The 21117-nt window shown below is 39.3% G+C and overlaps 1 protein-coding gene across 1 annotated transcript; it reads right to left on the bottom strand.

The window, feature by feature from the left end:
- Positions 1–3235: 3235 nt before the first annotated feature.
- Positions 3236–19442, bottom strand: plekhn1 (pleckstrin homology domain containing, family N member 1). The gene is made up of 16 exons (XM_066672138.1): positions 19281–19442; positions 16963–17053; positions 16427–16588; positions 15221–15301; positions 14668–14758; positions 12844–12977; positions 12119–12271; positions 10706–10786; positions 10538–10613; positions 10153–10298; positions 9717–9863; positions 8270–8512; positions 7658–7819; positions 6825–7055; positions 6593–6653; positions 3236–4349 (listed from the first exon to the last, which is right to left on the bottom strand). The coding sequence occupies exons 1-16, from the start codon at positions 19352–19354 to the stop codon at positions 4165–4167; spliced, it is 2118 nt and encodes a 705-aa protein (XP_066528235.1). The 5' UTR covers positions 19355–19442; the 3' UTR covers positions 3236–4164.
- Positions 19443–21117: the final 1675 nt, after the last annotated feature.

Genomic DNA, 21117 nt, shown 5'->3' with positions numbered 1-21117 from the left:
ATGTATATATACACTATAAAGCCAAAAGTATTTGGACACCTGCTCATCCAACTTTCCTTCCCCCAGTGCAGCAGTAAGAGCCTTTACTTGTCTGGGAAGTTGTGTTAGAACATAACTGTGAGGATTTGTGAGGAAAGTAATATCTAACTTTATATGTCTTTAGGTAAGGAGCAATTGTTAGTGAAATGACCAAATTCCTTGCCCTTCTGAAAGGTGTATCATATTTGATAGTGTCAGGCTGAGTGTTAATAGTCAGGAAGAAGCAGTATGTGTTAAAGACGTTTTCAAGCTCGCTGATGGAGATAGTGTCTGATAGAGAATGATGGGAATGAAAATTAAATCAAGACTCTGTAAATATCTGACGTGAATTAGGGTCCAAACCAAAAAGAATTGCCTCAGATCAACATTGATCAACCACATGATTAAAGCCATGGAAAAGTGAAGTGAATAACTTAAACTGAATACACTGGCACCTCTCAAGGTGTGGGATATATATTAAACAGTTGCTGAACAGTCAGTTCCTAAAGTTGATGTGTTGGAAGCAACTCCAGGAATTGAGTGTACTATTTCAGCTTAATATGTGCCACACCTTGACAGGTGCCACTGTAATGAGGTAATCGTGGTTATTTTGGTTTTTAACTTTGTGGCTGATTTATGTACATCCTCACATTTTATGTTTCTGAAATGGACTAATGATGCATCTAGAGTTGTTTGTGCCAAATAAAGAAGAGCAGTTATTGATTTCCAAGTTAAAATACTGTGGCTGACACTATATGCAGTCTTGTGCACAGGTGAGTGTCATCAAATGAGAAATATGTAACATATTTATTGAAGTAAATCATAAAGTGGTCAGGGTGCATCATCAAAGATTAAGGAAACATGGTAAGATGAAGCACTGGTAGCTCTGACAGCAGTGCTTCAGCCAAAATGCTCTTCTTGGAGGAGTGTCCAGCGAAAAAAAATGTTTTGGCTTGTGATTCCACCAACTGCCCAATCCAACACTAGCATTTCCATGCTCCGGGTTGCCATGTTTGAAACACAATAGCAGACGAACACAAGCGTGCATTCATGGAAGTAAGCAAAGATACAGACCTAAAAAGCCTCATTCATATTTTGCCTTTCGCTAGCATAAGTAGACGGTTTAGTGAAACGATGTACACTTTTCTATGTAAATAGGTTAATTATGGCACATTCTGTTTTAACTATGAAGGTCCAAAGTTCTTGAAAGTGTCTTACGCTTATTTAATTTCCTCAATCTGGCAACCCATGAGAGCATCATGTCTGGGGTGAAGTGGTGGGGGCAGACAACTCACTCCAGTGTTTTGAATTTTCACTGCAGTAACTCCATTTTAAACTCTTGCTGTGAGTATTAACTATAGATTGCTCCTTTAACAGAAACTCACACAAAAGCCTAAACATCTAAATGTATATTCAATATAACTGTTGGACAGTTTTTGTTGTCTTCCATGCCTTGCACACTTACTACAAATTCCATTACTCTAGAATATATCCATAACTCAAGAAGATATATTAATTATGTTCAATTAAATATTTGATACTCTAGTTAGATGTGCAGGCTATGTGCTAATGTCCGTTAAAACATGTTTAGTGTTTTTATGAATATTACTGACTTGTACTAAACAGCCATTTTAACTGGAAATGTACAGTTACAGACAACGAATGAATGGATGTGTTCTGTGAATGTTCTGTATATTGGGATTTTAAGAATAGTTAATGTCGATATGACTTAAAATTATATGACTTGAAATATCAGTGAAATAAAGGGCTTTGTGATCTTGCCTTTGTCCTTGAATTATTTGTGTGACTGCGGTTTTCGTTGATGACCACAAGATGGCGACTGTATGCTAAACATCTTTTGGCGGGAACGGTCATTTAAGGTCAATGTCCGTTTATTATGAGCGCCTAACTATTAATTGTACGACGGAGAAACCTTTCTGTTAGTTCTGATTATCTTTCAAATGTTCCCCCCTTCAGACCTAAATACAACACTTCTGCTGCGTTTTGCTTAAGTTCAGTTGGACTAAACTTTTATTTTGATAACTTGAACGGGTCTAAATATTTGTTGTGATTTTTCATGGTGAAATCCTCGTCACTAAAGGGTGCATCCAGAAAGACGAGGGCTGCATCAACGTTCTATTAAAGTAATTCCTGTTAAATAACGATAAAACTACCGTTCATTGTAAACATAATGTCAGAAACTCCGTTATATTTCCCATTTTAATGTCTTGCTAAACTCATTTGAGACGTAAAATTGTGTGCGAATTTATCCATTTGTTTTCTTTCATATAACTTGACTCTGTGTGTATTGTTGGACATGCAGGGGCATGATGAACCACTGAAGAATACATGTTACATTCTCATCATATTTTCTGTATGGTTTACATAGTTCACATGGCTGTGTGCTTTTGTAACTATAGTTAAATCCTTGGTCAATGACGGTCCAAAGTGTAAAATGTACTCGTTAGTTTTGAAATAAACTGGCATTAAATAGCTTGAGTTCTACTCGAGTCTGACCAGCAGGTGGCAATAAAGAGCTTCACTCAGGGTCACTGATCCTAGTCAACCTTTCCTCAGACGTTCATTCATTCATTCATTCTTTTTGTGTGTGTGTGTGTGTAGGGCTAGTGTTTTAGCACGTCGCCATCCATATTGTATATCATAAAATATTATTATTATTATTATTAAAACATTATTAATAAACAAACGTATAACCCATAACCCTTTCTATAAATAAAAATAATATTGGTAAAGATATGGTATATCCATTGTACATTTAATTAGCTCCAGTTGACATAGGTGCACTCTGTACTGCTGTGTGTGTGTGTGATCCACTCGTATCATCAACACATGGCACTACACATTCAGTGTCACAGCAGTGCTGCGAATGATCCATTACCCAAATCTTACCTGCTCTGTGGTGGTCCTGTGGGAGTCCTGACCACTGAAGAACAAGGTGAAAGTGGATTAACAAATTATGTTCTGCAGTTAATATTTGTTGAACAACAAGGGCACCTATGGTCAGTGGAGCTGGTAAAATGTACAAAGAGTGTGTGTGTGTGGGGGGGGGGGGGGGGTATTTTAATGTTGTGGCTGATAAAAATTGAAGCTGGATATATTAACTTATTCATTTTTCAAGTTATTATTATTATACATCCATGGCACTGACAGTAATTTTAAAACAAGAAAATAATCAAATATATTTGTTTTTATTGTCAAATATGAATATCACATCACGGCAAACTAGGAATAAAGTGAACATATTCACATCCATTAGTGTAGGGTCTGAGTGTGTGGTGTTTTTACAATCAAACCTATTTATGCGCACACAGTGGTAATTTTGGAATGAATATCAAATGAACAGTAGTCACCATTACTGCCTACACAGGCAATATATATATATATATAAATATTAAAATAGTTATTAGATAACAATATAAACAGCAGTGAAAAATCAGTATTTACATTATGTACATAGTGTCAAAAAGAGCCCTCATTTATTACATAGTTAAAAAAAAAGGCTTAAAATGCAAATGCTACAACTTCCTGCTTGATGTTTGTGAATTCACACATTAATTTGAAGATGCAAAAAAATGCAAATATAAGTTTAACCAAAAAAAAAAAAAAACTATTTAAAGTGCAATTCACATGAGATGAATAATCAAATGGCTTTCAATAAACCAGGGTATGCTCCATGGAGTGGGTCTCCCACATAGGTGCAGCCATTTTTAAAAAGTAAGGTTTACTACAGAATCTCTAATACATCCAGGCCTCTAGATGTCAGCACAATGTCGTTACATAACAGGACAAAAGTCACTTCAGAAAATGACTGACTGCTCCTTTAAAGTGAATTTCTAATAAATAAAATCTAAATTCAATCACGCTCAGTGATTTTGATGGCAAAATATGAATAACGATAATAAAAAGCCTCTATTAACAGATAAAGACACAAAGAAATCTGCAGTTCAAAGATGTCCAGCAAAGAGCAGTGCTCCAGTGTTTCTGCACATGTCCTCGTTCAGATACAGTGTGGAAAGTGGGCCTCATTTAAAGCCCCATTCCTAATGGGAGAGAGAGAGAGCACTAAGGCCCAGATTATCCTGCTATGTGCACAAGCCCAGGCGGGTGGAAGCCTATTGTTCGTCTTTATGACCATCTCTGCTGTGTTGCCATAGCGCCGAGGCCTGGAGCGGAGAAGCCGTGCTGTGTCAGGTGTGGTGAAATTCCAGGCAGGCCTTGAATCATCCCGTTACTGCAGTCAAACTCCCAAATGTTGTCATAGTCTATTTCCTGGTCATCCGGTTCCACTGGCTCCAGATAGGAGTTGTCATCTGTGAGAGGAGAGGACAATTCAACACTTTAACTCCTCTAGGCCAGGAAATACACAGAAATACAACCCCTCAATATGTCAAACATGAGAAATATGTGAACTTGATACAATAGTTAGTTTCAAACACAAACAACCAATGGCTTAGGAGCGAAACTGTGTCATTCCACTGAGGACCGGGTGCTAAGACTTCTACTGAAGATACTACATACTTTTCATATTTCCAGCAGGCACATGAATGTATTCTGGCACTCAGTGGATAAATAATATACACAAAGTCATAGCTGTGATGGGTGAGGAACAACTAAAAAAGAGACTCTTCACTTATTCATCAGCTTCTTATTTAAATCTTCATATCCACCTTAAATAGTATTTTACATTCTAGTGCCTCCAGTCCATTCCTGTGCCTGTGGCACCATTTAAGGTGGAGTGTCAAATTTGAATAAGAATCTAGTGAATAAAGAAACACCATCAGCCCTATAGCTTAAATCACTCAAATTTTTATAACCTGCAGAGTGAGACATACCTGCCCCTGCCCTTTAACACTGAGGGATAGACACAGCCTACACATTCTTTCACACTGTAAGTGTAGAAGTTATACGTCCTGCAGAACGGACATTCCACAGATTACTATCAGTGACGTCAAAGCAAACTGGACGGCCAAGATAAAGTAAACAGAGGGCTGCTCATCGCTGCCTATCACACAACTCCTCAATTCAGAGCCCTTCCCTATAGTGAAGTGTATGTGAGAGGAAAGTAGATAATGGCCTCTTAGAATATACAAAAGTGTTTCAAGTTTGAGATTAGGTTTGGGCAGAAATGTAGGGGTAAATGCAGTATGTTGTAAAGAAAAACATAGACCAGCCATAGTTTGGGCCAGATTTACTAATACCAACATTTCCTTTTAAAGCCCTGATGACAGTTAGTGGATTAAGACTAAGTAAATCTATCCTATCACCGCCACTGTGACCACATCTGATTTGGTTAGTCTCTCTACAATGCAACATTCAATCACTCATCAAATCAATGCACAATTCTGCTTTACTTTGAACACAGCAACTGTCCTTCACTGCAGTCTTAAATATAAAGGTGCTACAAAGGTTTCTTTGAGCGAAGCATAAAAAACCAGTTATGGTTCCATAAAGAACTATGTTTGTTTAAGAGCATGAGTGTGGAGAACCTTTTTAAAAGTTTAAAAATCCATCACTCTGCCTTAAAGTTACCCAATTAACCCATTTAAATATATTAACAAAAATGGTTTGTTATGGAACCACAAGTGGTTCTTCTACTGCGTCACTCAAATAACTTTTAATAGCACCTTCATTATTTTGAGTGCTTGTGAAAATGTCATAATGAATGAACCAATAGAAATGGAATAAAATACTTGTAATAAAATCATTTTAAATACATTGACTTTTATCAGAACGCAGCGGAACATGATAATTCTGAAGGCACAAGCAGTAACGTTCCCTTAAAGCACAAATAAATACAGACTTTCTTGTTTTCTGTGATTGAATACTACGTTAGATGCTAAATTCCCAGCTACTGTAGTCTGGAGAGATCCTATAGCTAATGAGGGGGTTGACTTGACGGACGACCTGCGGTGTGTCCTGTCTCTAAGCTTTAAATCACTCTCAGTGGTAATTCTGTCCTTTCACTGGACTTCCCCTTGTGCACCACCTGCAGAGCTGTCATCTGGACGGTTGCTGTGCTGAGTTCCATTACATACACACACACACACACACACACACACTGTTCCTGCACTTTTAAAATCTCTATCTGACACTCACACTAGCTACTTTTCATGTCAAGTGTGTGTGTGTGTTGTTATGGCTGATGAAAAGGTCAATCTAAAAGCATCCTCTAAGCGCTGTGTCTTTAAACAGTGCTATGTGTGTCTAGGATATTGTCAACGCTTCTTCCTATAGCTCTGTCTTTAAACCTGAGCGCTAATGACGTTATTATGGCACAGCTGTGGAACATTAGCCACTGTGTAGTGAAGTCCAGTGAACACTCACTTGAAGCCCGTGTTTACCTAACACTGTCACAAACGTTCTACAAAACAAAACCAAAAACACTGTTCTGTTTCTAATTTTATTTCTCTGAAATATACTTTATAAATCCTTAGCTGTGCTGTGTTTAAGGAGCCTCATAACCTGGACAGGAATATCTGGTTCCAACCGTTGGTACGAATGACACAGTGACACCCCACGAGCCGTATAACTGTCACATGCTGTGAATTCTCACCTGGCGAATGACTGTAAGGCATGGCTCGTGTCTCTGCAGCAGAAAGTCCTGGGAAAGCTCTCTGAGAAGGACGAGAGAACACACGTTCATTCAGCATTGAGTAAAACCACAGTGGGCAAGTCTGTTCAATGGCATGGATCATTACAAGCAAAGCACTTCTGGCTGTTGGAACTGTTCATTTTGTGTTGATCTAATTTCCACTGAAATTCACAGATAAGGGCTGTAGTGTTACCTGTGAAATGTAGTTGTGCTGTGAGGCTTTGTTGGGGACATTGGGAGCGGTCAGCAGCTTCAGTCTGGACACTGCTTGGGCACGCTTCTCCACTGCCCACTCCATACTGTCCCCTTCACGCTCCTGAAGTGGGACGCCTCTGTTTTTGCGGCCTGGAGGAGGCGTACAAAGGCGGAAGGAAGCCGGGAGGAGCGGAGGGCAGTGTCGTTCCACAGAAGCCTGGGAGGAATGCTGTTCAAAATAGAAAATACCCTGGCGTTAATCACGGCTTCAATTTCAGAAAAATACATCCTAGTGTTGTTCAGTAAAACTCCAGACAGTGAAATACAGCTGTGTTCTTAAAGTCCAGCTGTGTACCTTGAAGCTTTTCCTATATATATAAATATCATTTGAATCAATATGATTCAATTCAAATAAAATTGGGTAAAATTATATTATTTAATAATAATTCCTAAGACATGACATTTAGGACTTTAGTTCTTCCGTTCTATAGTTAAATAGTAACTACTTGTAGTTGCTTGGAAGTGATAATTGAATAAGCTTGTGGTTAGAGTGGTTAAACAGGCTAAATTAATGACCTACATTCCATCAGTGTCTCTCAAATGCTTGTTTAATATCATTTCTATTGTTGCTTGGTACTTAAGGTGAGGCTCAGTGTCTTTTTTCAGCAGACTCTTCCATTATGCATCTGGATCAATTAATTAATAATAATGGCCACTGGGACTTTCCATGGTTTAGGCCGGTCACTTCAGCAGCCCTGGTTTCCACGTGCCCGGTCACATTAAGCCTCATTGTAAAGTGAGAGAGAAGATCTGATGTCCTGACCCACTTACCAATGCCTTTGCTGATCCCTCTTCCAGTGGGTACATCCCAGGGGTGGTGGGGTCATCGTATAGGGGCGAGAGGGGCTTGCGGGGGGCCGCCATGTCTGAGTGCCGGTGGGGAACAGAGAGCTGGTACTTTATGGAGCTCTGAGGAGTGCTCCAGCTGTTGGACTGAACATAGACAGGACACAATATGAGAACATGAGAATAGAGCACATCAGTAGAGAGGTTTTAGATCCATTAAAGAAAGCAAGTCAGGTGTGCAGTGATTCCACTGCCTCGTGTGGTACCCTCTGAATGCAGAAAGACAATGTTTACTAATTATAATTGGCGCTCATGAAGTGTGTACTAAATATATTCACCTATGGTCACAAGAATTAAGCCCTAAATCTTCCCCTAACCCTAAACATAACACTAACTATAAGCCTTAAATTAATTAAAACTAAATCTAAGCACCAAAGTTTAGAAATGGCAGTGTTTTGTGAGAGAAAATTAGCAATATCTGAAGTGCTCTCTAGTAGCATATGAACTAATTTTGGGGGTGTTTTTGTAAGATGTAAGTATTACACCAGAAATGATAAAATACATTAGTGAAAACTGTCAGGTGCAGGAGAGGGTTACCTTAATGAGTGGGGCTTTCTCAGTGCGCTGTACATGGGTGTGTTGGTGCATTGCACTGTAGGGAGTGGTGTAGACTGGAGACATGGGGTCATTATTGGACAGGATTGAGGAGCGCTGAGGAGACGAATAGCGATGAGACATGAGGTCTGCTGCAGGCCTGGTCTGAGATGACATGCTGTTACTCCTGCTGCCCAATCGCACCGAGTACTGTGTTTCAGAGGAGCCGGGTCTGCTGGAAACATACTGCACATATAAAAAAAAAAACAGCACGTTAGTGATGCTAAATAAAGTCATTATATGAGAAAATAACATTAAAACCATAGTGTAATTTGAATAACATTACACTCCTAAAAACCTAACGTGTAGCAAATGACAGTTCTAACTTGAATAAAACAACAGACCAAAGGCTATATTTAAAGTCCATCCAAAATATGATAAATAGAGACAGGGAGTAAGATCAGACAACTATGAGTGTGTATCAGTGCAATAAGCTCAAAGGGAAGTGCTGTGTTATCAGCAGTGAGAATGCTGCGAGAGCTACACCCTCAGTGGAGCTCCCTTTTGGGCACAGTGCCCTGTCATTGGTAAATTAATTGGGCTCAATGCTTTTGAGTCGGAGGCTGGGAGGGAGATAGTGTGTCCTGGCACCGACACCATATGATAGCAACTTCAAAGCCATTCACCATTCGGGCCATCTGCTGAGTTATGTAGTGCTGTGTGGGTGAACCCATTTGTGGGATGTTTCTAATAACAGCAAACATCTGAGAGTGCTCATGGGAAGTCTTTGCAGTGTATATTTTTTTGTACTACAAGACAGGATAACACGAAGCCACAGGCTTTCAGGTATTTAGGGAAACAACGTAAGATCAATCTGTTCAACTATAAACAAGAAGATTCTTTTACACGGTAAGAAGAGTAGCAGGGGTTGGAGGCTGAGTTAATAATTGATAGCTCTATAACCACAGAAAACATTCCAGCACTTGGCTAGCTACAGCTCCTCCAGAATAAACATGTACAGTATGTCAGATAAGCAGTGGAATCCACTCCCAGAACTTTGTTTCAGAAATAGGTAAGCTCTGATTAATAGGAAATTAGATGAGTGTTGTTTACACTGGTAGACTGTTTCTTTGTAATGCTATTTAGAAGTGAATAGTCCCAAAAATAGCTTAATACTGAAGAGAATTCAGGAAGAAAGTCTAGTGCCCTATGTCAACAGTCATTATTTATATTATCTCTATTTAAGCGATCGCAACTGACAAATTTGGTCAAGATCTCAGCAGGCCATAGCTCAAACCAGATGATAATGTACTGACACATGCAGTGGGAGCTTGACAACAGTTCATTTAACAGGACTGTGTGAGATATAATAATACCACGCAGCTGTACAAACACTTTAATTGACAGCATCGAGTTAATGAGTTGACGGAGGTTGGACTGGGGCACTTACACAGAGGGGTTCAGTGTAACCAGGGGAAAGAGGATTGTCATCACACCGGGGCAACTGCAGCTCATGAGATCCGCGTCCACTCTGGGATCGCTGGAGTTGGACGGAGCCCCCCCGGCTCCCACTGCTCCATCTGTCTATCGCTGGAGCCTGGGGACAGGGGATGGGGTCAGAGGTGAAGCTATGGTCTCAAAGGCCACAGTGCAAAACAAATAATGAAATCCCTTGTGATCATTATTTAGTATATAAACAAAACCTGTGTTTTACTGTTTTCTCTGTATTTCAAGGCTAATAACTTATAGGTTAAATGTCCAAAATACTGATGGTTGCTGGTAATTATTTCAATAGATCATACCAGCTGTATGCAATTATCCAACATGTGGACTATAGCGTTGAGTCATTAACAAAGGGGTGGTGAATTAGTCTTTAGAGCGCTTACCTCTCTCTGAGTCGGAGTGTAGATGATGTCATAGACTGGAGGAGGTGGGCTGAGGATGGGGACGTCAGCACATTTGAAGTGTTGAATCCATTCACGGAACTCACTTGTGTTTGGACATGAGACGACAATGGGGTTGATCATTTTTCCTGTCGAAGACAACAACAAGGAAGAAATGAGCTTTGGCTTAAAGTCTCTACACAGACCTAGATTAGCTTATGTATAAACTTATTGTAAGTAGGACTTAAACACAGTTTGCACTACAGGTTCATAGACATAAGCCTATAATGATCTAGTGTTCATAGCTATTGACACAAAGGGAGTGATAAAGACAGAGTTGATATATTCAGATCAATAAAACAAAGGAAATGGTAGGATAATTAGCTACCTTCAATCATGAACGTGTTTGGCTTGATGTCCTGGCACGGGGTGGTGACTGTTATCATGTTCAGAGGAAGTTTTCCCTGTAATCAGAGTTGCAACATGCATGGGTATAGCTTTGTTGGTCCAAGTGTTGTTTTCAAAGTTTAAAATAAATCAGAGTATTTGGTTGTACCTTGTAGAAGAGTCCATCATTCTCCTCTGACAGTATAATAAGATTGGTAGGGTACATGACCAGCAGTCTGTCATACTGCTCCTGTGAGGAGAATGGAGTGAAATATTAGCTATATATGACTCATAACGTTAAATTTACCTGTTTCTACATTTATTGTCCATTTTATTAGCTCAATTTACCATATAGGTGCATTTTGTAATTCTATGATGACAGACTGTAATATATTTGTTGCTCTGTATATTTTGGTAGAGCCATTTAGAGCAGGTATTATTTGGATGGTGGATAACACTGCCATGACACTGATGTGGTGGCGGTGTGTTAATGTGTGTGGATCAGACACAGCAGTGCTGCTGGAGTTTCTAAACCCCTCAGTTTCACTTAGTGTGAGTGAGAATAATCCACCAACCAAATATATAAAGCCAGCAGTGTCCCATGGGCAGCGTTCTGAGACCACTGATGAAGGACTAGAGGAAGAGCAACACAAATTGTGCAAACTCTAGTTTTGGATACTACAAGGAAACTTGGAAACAGTACGTTCACACCAATCTAAAGGTACTTGTAGTACTTGAGGGCAATATGAAACTGCGGTGGCTTACAATCTGCTTTCAAGTGCACACAGAAATGTATAACTTAATGTGAACTGTATGTCATGGGACAGTGAAAGTGGCATGCCCGCTCTGACACTGCTTTGCTCTGTGTTGGGTGTGTCAGACAAACAGCTGTGGTGTGAGTCAAGTCTGTACGTGAGCAAAGCAACTGGTTTACACGCCCAGTTAATACAAAGACACACACGTGTACAAGTTATCCTTAAAAAATGGACAGACCTGCCTGGGCTTTGAGCCTTGTCTGTGGGAAAATCTTGAGAGATTGAGTTACGTTTTATTACAGCATGTCTGCACACCCAGTGCAGGGCTAAAGCTGCACATACTGGAGCCGCAGACAAATGAGGGGCTCGACTACTGGGACCCTAAGGGTAAACTGATCCAGTTTTATAGCTTTCTCAAGGGTAAGTAAGGTAATGTCAGTTGCACCCCCAAGCAAAAACAGCAGGCAGCATCCTGCTCTGATAGAAAGATAACTAATATTTAGTTGTGCAGTGCCAAACTAATGGGGGCTAAAGGTGTTTATAGGTGTTTAGTTGGCTGTATATTTTTACCCATGTGGTTTATAACAAATCTCAATGTCATATTTGGAGACACAAGTTTAGCATCTAATAAGTTTCGGTACATATTGTTTATTGTGAATATTAATATTATGAATTCTTGTATATTATCTTGTATGATTTTTACCATGTATTGTTAAATCAGTGTTGTATTAAACCATAAGCCACTCTTGACTGTCTGATAAAAGTGTGAAGCCCGTGTACTCTTCACATACGAGTTAACAGCTGTTGATGTATGAGTCTGGTCTTACCTGGCAGGGCAGATGCTGTAGGCAAACTTTAGTGACGTAAGTGATTGAGCCAAGGCTCTCTCTGTGTGACCCCTCCCACTCATAGATGGGCTCCTTACTGATGGAATTCCTCAGCTCCTCTTTGCCCTCCGTGGATTGCTCTATTTTATGGACCTGAAAGTAGAAATAAGGACACATGAGAGCCATCGAAAACTACAAAATGACCTGGAATGTCTCGAAAATTGAGGTTTTTGTCTTTGCTGTAAAACTGCCAATTAAGAGTTGTTTGTTGTTTGGAAAAAAAATTTCCTGCAGTATTTCAAAAGAGAAATGCACTGCCTTGACATGCCGTGTAAACGATCATGAAATGCCACGGTGTTCACTGACTCCCTCAAATTGGAGATCAGAGGAAAATCCCTTGCAGTTCTTAATTCCACAGTTCTACTTATAAGACAAAATTGTTGTTGTTCAACAAGGCTGATCATTGTGAAACTGTTTTTGTTTAGTGACCTCACTTATTGCAACAGTGCTACATGCCCACACTGGCAGCAAATTGTTTCTTTTATGCGGTGTTTATGGTGACCACAATCCCTGCCGCTCCTTTGTGCAACGTTCATGAAAAGACATTAACACTGACCTACATTACGTACACCCAGCTTTACTGCTCACTTCCTGCTGTGAAGCAAATCATTATCAGTTCCCATACTCAGCATTAGCAGTCAGTTTGCGGATTGCACTGCTATTACCTTGATCCTGCCGTAGTTTTCTGGTGCCGTTGCATTGCCACCATTGGCCTCTATGTGTTCCTTCAGAAGTCCAAACCAGTTGTCCATGTCCTCTTGACTTGAGCAGTAAACGATAATAGGGTTCAAGCTAACACCTACAGAGGTCAAAAACATAAGGTCAGAGGCTGGGTCAAAAGGCGATAAGGAGAATGCAGACCCTTCAGTATCAGTTCATATATGTAGCAAGTTCATATATGTCAGCCATGTAGGTTTGCATTCTAGGTCAATTAGCCACTTGGTTAAATTTAACTTTGTCAAATTATTGTAAACAAACTATGCTTATGTTTCAAAAAGCACTAGATATTTTGATTGATTGTGATTGTTGAGTTTATTTTTATTTAATTAAAAGTGTGTGGTTTACACTGTGCTTTTGGCAATTTCTTGACACTGAACAGCAGGTCAGACACAGATGTGTTCATGCAGCATGGTAATTGAATTTAAAGATGATTGCTTAATGTCATTTCTTGTGTAATCCCACATAACTACGTAATTACTTTATATAACTACTTACGTAGTAATAGTTGGGTAATGTAAATTAAGTGTAAAAAAGTGTATTTACATGGACTAAAAGAAGGTGAAAACACATCAAAAATTGATTTGTAGAGTTTAGCTCTTTGTTTCGTATATATCTAGTTCAGGCACCCTTACCATTATTGCATGTGTTAAGTAAAGCAGTCCCACCTACAGAACTCCTGATCTAAAAGAATGCGCCAGACCTGGAATCTCCCTGTGTTATCAGTCCCACATACCAGCACATATCACTACAGATATCAGCCTCCCAGTCCAGCTCTGCTTTGTCGTTTCCACTCAAAGCTTACTTAGCTTTATCGGTCAGATTTTGTTTTCACCTTGAGATGGGAACTGGACTGTTAAATCCCCCCGCAATGATGAGAAAACAGTGAAAGTCAATACCATGTGAGATCTAATGTAAATATTCCCTTAGTACTCAGAGTAAACGGGAATCTACTCTGAGTACTGCTGTGTTAGGAGTCTGTGGTGGATATGATCGCTCTGATAAGGAGTCTGAAGCACTGAGTCATATTTTTTATAACATATTTTAGGATATAAACCATATTTCCTTGCTGTGTGTCATAACAATGAGCTTACTCATCTGGACCAAGGCTCAGAAAAGGTATTTGAGTATGTCCAGCCTGTGTTTTGACTCACATCCTGGTCATGTTCCTGGCTTCACTTTTGAGGACAACGTTGTGTTTATAGTCTGACCAAGCCGGTATAAAGAATGCCTTTTTAAAGTTCCCTCTGACCATATTGGAATCCACTTTGAGTTCCAAGAAAGTTCTCACAGAGGATAAATAGGCAAACATTAACAAGAAGCAGGGCCTGTTGAGAGTGAGAATGCTGGAATGTGGAACAGCTTAACCGCAGCAGTGAAAGGACCAGAGATTGGGCTTTCTTAGCACTACAGCTGAGCGAGTTCAGGCGCACCTGTCGTATAACAAGGGGGTGGGGTGCTTTAAGGACAGTTTCACCCTGACCTGAAACCACCAAATGGAGAACCCTGTAGTCTTAGGACTGGAAGAACAGTAAGGAATGAATTGAATGTCTGAACACAGGAAGCTGCTGTGGTGGTAAATATTATTAGACTGAGCTTTTCAGATCAGAACCTTGTGCTAGAAGTTAACCAAAAGGCAGAAGCAAATAACTATCAGGAGCAAACGCTAATGGATGAAATTGAAATGCCCTTGGAATGTTGTAAGAAAGATATACAGAGACAGAATTAAGATTAAATGTAATAGACTGATATATAGTCAGAAAGCCACAAACCATTTATTTGGAATGCAAAGTCCTGTGGATCTCCAAAGCTGTTTCTGTTTTTCACCTTGCAAATAGTGAGTTCTTTCAAAGGAAGTGTCCCCTGCAATGAACCAAATGAAACAGACCATTAACATTTGCTTAGTATCATGTTTTACAATGTATCCCCCTCCCCCACCCCTTAGTGTTTAGACCACTGTGCAAATATCATTCATGGATACTCACAATTACACATCTCCCTCTGGGAGTGATAAACTTTAATTGTGCCTGTGCTTGCTTTTTGACACATGGTATGAATGAACGCAGACATAATAAAAAGAAGTGATTTACGCAAGTTGCTACACTGTGGGAGACTCGCAATTGATTGCCAGTCTGTTTATTACGTTTACGCACAAGCTTACTGTCACTGGCATGAGAAGACGGTTTATACCGCAAATTTTATAGCCTCATTCTAATGTAGACAACTAAGGAGAAAAAATATGTTGCGAATGAGGCTCAAAGATGGCTGGTCAGTTAGAATACAGCATTTCTGACAGAAACCCTATGTCAAAGAGACTGTTCTTACCTGATACGTGAGTCCAGTGGTGTTGTTAGAGACAAAGTGGAGATGAGTCTGGAAGAGGTCCAAGTAGCAGTCATGTACATCCTGCCAGAAAAAAAAGTACATATTTATTTTGTTATCTACACAATCGCAGATATCAGCCTGTAGCAATGCTGGTTGACCTGGGGCTTTATGTTCTTTGCTGTAAATATTGTATTTCTTTAGATTAAAAGGATTATCCTTAAAGATTTTGTGAAATAAGACGTTAGAGGTTCAGAAAAAGGCCAGGAGCCACAAAAATGCTAGTAAAAAAATAAAGTCTGTTATACAAGACTCTAGTCTTGTGACTCAAAGCAAGGCCCAATAAAACACAACGGCAAACCATGGAAAGGCAATTAGAGTGAGGTTACAAGCTAAGCTCGGTTTTCCTGTTGACAATCAGTGTAATTAATTGTGGAATGATGTTTTGTAAATTATGTGTCAATGTGAACAATTTGGGCTGGAAGGGAGTGGTTCTTTTCGACTAGATATAGTAACAAGCAACATTTTGTTACAGGAAGGTCCTGACAGTGATTTACAAAAAGCCAACTCATTTCCTTTCATCTGATAGCACAGGTCTGCACTTCGCCCAAATCATGCCTGCTGTGTTTAAATAAAAAAAAAAATATTAGGTAATACTTCCTTTCAACCTTTCTGTAAGCTTTGTGCTGTTACTTCATCCTGGTTCATTCTGTTCTTGTACATTTTCCCTGCTATCTGTTTTTCTTTCCTCTCATAGTTGCATAGTACCAGGAATCCAGCAGATAAAGGAGATTCCCACGCTTCAGCGCTCTATCAAGAGTGTGATCTCAGGCTCTGTGCCTGGGGTGAGGGAGCTCTGGGCTCTGCAACACTGTCATGTTTCACAACCATGCATGTTCTGACACGGCTCGAGGTCCCACATCAATTAATCTTCACTAATACGTAATGCGACAACAACAGTTGCATTCACAAAACCCAAGAGTGACATCCTGTACTCCCTGTATTTTTTTTTTCGTTGGTGGATGAGTAAGTGGCGGAAGAATAAGTCACAAGACTGGATCATGCTAACTGTCTTAATACAAGTGACTACCATTAGCTTATGAGTTTATTGTTGTTCCAGCTACTATGGAGTGTCATAATGTTTATGTCTATAGGCTGAGTAGTGTGGAAGGGTTCTTGTGTGTGTGTGTTGTGAACTAGCTTTGTCACCTGGCAGTGGACGAATCGGAAGCGCACTTTGGAGCTGTGGATCATCCTGCCGTAATTCTTCACGTTGATGCTACTCTTTTTCCAGCCACTGACTGGATCATAAGCGAGTGCAGGGTCCCATTTGATATTCTCGATGGCCTGAAGGTCTTTAGGTGACATTTCCTATGAATGAAGAACAACATTAGGATACAATTCTTTACTTTTAATAATATACAGCTACAGTTGGTACATCTTTTTCTAATATGTGACACACACTCAAGATAAATGGAGAAAATAATCAGGCCCTTCAGCCCAGTTAAAGTGATAAATATTTTAATTAAATTTTAAATGTGTTATAGTAATATTTGTGTAATTGTTATTTAGAAATGTATAAAATGATCAAATGTGTGACATTTTGTAAAACTATTCATATTTTTATTGCTGCTGTAAGACTATTCATGTAAACATGTTTTGAATTATGCTAGAGCTGTATATTTTTCCTTTCCACTAAGTAATAGGAGTCAAACTTTTCACATCTTGCTTTAGAAATTCCTCACCTTTCTTGGTGTGACGGTGCAGAGAATGTTGATGATGCTGTTGGACTTCTCTTGACCTTCCTGTGGATTTTTCTTGCGAAACAGTCGGCTGCTGTTTGGAAGAAATGGGACCGGACCTTAGCAAAGCACATTTGTTTAATAATATTCACTGTGGCTTTCAGCCCACCGTGATCAATAACAGGCTCCCAGTGTGAAACCACTGAGACCAAGAGGGATCAAGTCAGGTATTCATAGCTGTATCTTTTGACTCTGGTAAAGTCAGTCTGTCTGTTGGTCAGTGTTCCACACTGACAAAAGTCTTTACAGTTCCATTGTATGTCCTTTCTCAACCTTTCAGCACCTCCTGTAGCTTGTACTGGCCAATGCATTGTACATGGCACTCCATACACCCTTTACACTGGGGGGGACAATAGAGCTTATGTTTCCAGACATAGGGGATAGATAGTGCAATAAGGTTCAAATGTCATCCTTTGTACCCCCATGACCCCATTTGTAATCATTAGTGTCAAAACTCTGTAATGAAGTCTTTTTCCTGCACATTCATAGGAGAGGAAGTCAGGCTCTGGACTTGTTTCTCTTTAGCTGGGTTTTGAATGCAATTAGCATAACAATGAGGTAATTCATGCACAGAGTTATTGGAGGTATCTGTGGTATTCTTTTCAGAATTTCAGTGATGAACAAGTTAGACATCCCCAAACTTTGGATGAAATATATTAGACAGCATGTCGCAGACAGGTATTTACAAAAGGCGATTGTAGCATGTCACAGTGATGTAGTTTATTACATAAGCTTCTGATGCTAATGTCTTATCTTCCCAAGCTAACTGCCTGAACCCACTCAGTTACGGAAGGCAAACCAAGAACAGTGACATCATTGTTCTTGACCAACAAGCAGTTCACCTGCTTACTGTCTTTGTGTGCCACGGAAAGAGAGAGGGTGAGGGAAGGGAGTTTGGGCTCCCATTCCCTGTTTTGATTTAAAGTTTAACGGCTTAATGGATCTGTTTTCAAAACCTCAAAAACCCGATAGGGCCAAACATCTGCAGCTTTAGTGCAGCCGGACTGGGCGTGTTACAAAAGTATCGCTAACCTGAATGTAGTAAAGCCACAACAGATCTTTATGGCTTCTACTTCTCTGGGCCCCTCAACTTCACTTACAAAGTGCAATAGAACTATTTCTGACTTTTATAAATAAGCACAAACATATGATGTTCAAACAAGTTAATTTCTAATGGCACTGCTTCCTAAACCACAGACTGAGTACCATATCGGTTCTGTAAAGCTCTGTGAATTTGGACAATGACTTTACATTTATCACTACATTCAATGTTATCAGCACATGTGAGCATGAGCCTCCCTCTGAACTGTGATCCCATCACTGTGTTAATGAGTATTACAGACATCAGCATTACACACAAGCACACAGAGTGTCGAGTGAATCTTTGCTCTAATAGCATACTAACATTGTAATATACAGTAAATAACAGAGTAGGTGAAAATTATCCCTTTAAACTGCTAATTCCAGTGTGCTAAGTGGTGTGTTTTCACACTTGTAAAACCTAATACACTTTTTGTCCTCCTTCTGTAAGCTATGATTTTGTCATGTAACACATTTTCTTCACATGCCACCACTTGACTCATTGAATGGATTTTAAGCTCCATTTTTAGTGTGGAATGTGAGTAAACATCCCATAATTTGAGTTAAACATAACTAGGTTAAAATATTAATTAAAGAACCACAGGGGCTTGTAATGTGTTTTAATTGGTCATGGTTGTATGGTTAGTCTTATAGCTTTGGAGATTGTATAAAAAATAATTCACTTCTATAAGAGAAGCTCAGCTTGAATGTATTGAAGGTGTTTTACTGAGCAGTGAGCTTGAAGGTTAAACTGAATATCTGAACAAAAAAGTATATGTTTTAAAAGGTAAAATAACTATGTGATGTGTCGAATGTACAACAAATTGACAATATAACATTGACAATACTCAGTAAAAACATTCCATGTTTGATTCAATTAAATTAGAAATTCTTTGTCTGAAGATTTTGGGAAATATTTACTGTTCATTTTTTATCACCTGGGTTATTTAAAGTTTTTAAATTGCAGCGGTATATTACTAAAGGTAGAGTGAATAAGTGTTCATACTAGCAACTGTTTTTTAAGTCTTAAACCTTGATAGGTTTCTTGACAGTCATTGTAAGCAGTCTTCCATTAGTTTTAAACTGATAAACACCAAATACCTTAATACTAAACTGCTTCTTTAAAATCCTTCTGTACTGGTTCCAGATGTCACAGATGTGCACAGATCTGTATAACTCACCTGTTCCGGCGTATGAAGCTCTTGCTGGAGAACCTGAAGTTGTGCTGAGGGACGCATGACATACTGCTCCCCATGTTGATCCTGGGTGTGTGGGGTCTCCTCTGTAAGTCAATGTGTATTATATTCCCTGAGGTGTAATCCAAGCCTGGTGGAGCGAGTGTTCAGCAGTGAGCTGAAACTGAGACTGAGAGCACTGAGGGAGAGCAGTGTATACAAGTGTGTGTCAGGGGGCGGGACACAAGTGAGGTGTGTATGAGCAAGGGTGGAAGGGGGGGGGGGGTATTAGTGGAGCGGAGTTCACACTTCCATGGGATTCCTTCTCCAAATCAAGCCTCAAAACAAAGAGAGAAGTGTGTCATTTCACACCTCACACTGGACAAATGGCCCTCATTTTGAATGTTTTGAGGGCTATCATGAAAGACTGAGGAGCCTGGTGGTGTCAGTCATTCCCACAAACTCAAACGCACACACTCTCATGGGCATGTCTGAGCATGACTGTGTATGGTACCTAATGCCAACTGAAAGACCTGGTATTTTTATTGACTTTAACACAGTTTTTATAGAGTGGACTAAATTGTGAATTCATTTCATTTCACATCACATATGCAACCGTTTGTATTTTTTTTTTGCAGTAAAAGCCTGTACAAGTACACTCTTAAAAGTGAAGGTGCTCCAAAGTATCCTTTGATTGATGCAATTGGTTCCATAAAGAACCATGTTTGTTAAAGACATGTGAGAGTGAAGAAACTTTTAAAGGTTTAAAGGTTCTTTAATAATTTGACATTTATTAGCAACAATGGTTCTTTAAGGAATCAAAAAGTCAGAAAAACTGTCACTGTCTTGGTACCATTTGCTGTCACTGTACCTTAGGGAACATAATTGTACCTTATTCAGTTATAATTGTAAATTTTAAACTTGTGTAGATATCTCCAGGACTTACATTATGTTTTTTTTATTTTACAATATTTTATAATGAAAGTTTACAAATATTCACTTCTCCTCACATTCTCCTCTGGAGAAGAGCGAATAAAACTGGACTTTAAAACCACTGTTCTACATTTTTAAACATGGTACACCATTTGTACCTTTAGTGACCAATAATGTACCTCTACCGTACCTTTCTTTTTTTTACTGAGAGTGTATGGCAATGCTCAAAGAACCCGTTGAATCAGAACCAGCTGGTGGCGTCCCTGTAGTACTTTAGAAATTTACACTGTACATATAATTTACAGAAATTATACCCATTGTACACAGTATACAATCTGAAAACTACAGGATAGACAAGGCGCACATTTTTACCTACAATACCCAGTAAATAAACAACCCAGATTAGTAGGAGATGGTTGACGTGTATAAGTGTATTAGTGCACACTACTGTAATGTGCCTGAGGTATGGGAATGGATTGTGGTCTTACAATTGGAGTGGGAGTGGAGCGGGGTGTAATAACAGTCTGAAGGTCTGAAGACAGTATTATCTATCTAAGGCCCAGATGAGATTGCTGGTCAGCTGATAACATACAATCAGTTCTTGATCACATACACTACTCCAGTTCATCTCCACGCAATTTGATGGAACTCTATTACACCAGAAAACACAGTTCCACTGCCCAATTCCAGGGGCTTTATAGCACTCTAGTCCATGTTTGGCATTGGACATTGTGAATATAGTCTGTCCCGTTTTTTTTAAAAAACTTTAAAGTTTCAATTCACTCAGAAAAATGATTGAACCTGCAGTGCATCTTTATATCGTACATATTTTATCTTATTTTTTTTCCATGTGGGCAATGTTTCCTTTAAAAATATTAAAGAGAAGGAAATTTTACTTGCAAATATTCTT

Source organism: Hoplias malabaricus, chromosome 5 (assembly GCF_029633855.1).
Source record: "Hoplias malabaricus isolate fHopMal1 chromosome 5, fHopMal1.hap1, whole genome shotgun sequence".
In the NCBI taxonomy this organism is placed as follows: Eukaryota; Metazoa; Chordata; class Actinopteri; order Characiformes; family Erythrinidae; genus Hoplias; species Hoplias malabaricus.
This window is presented reverse-complemented; position numbering and strand designations above follow the sequence as displayed.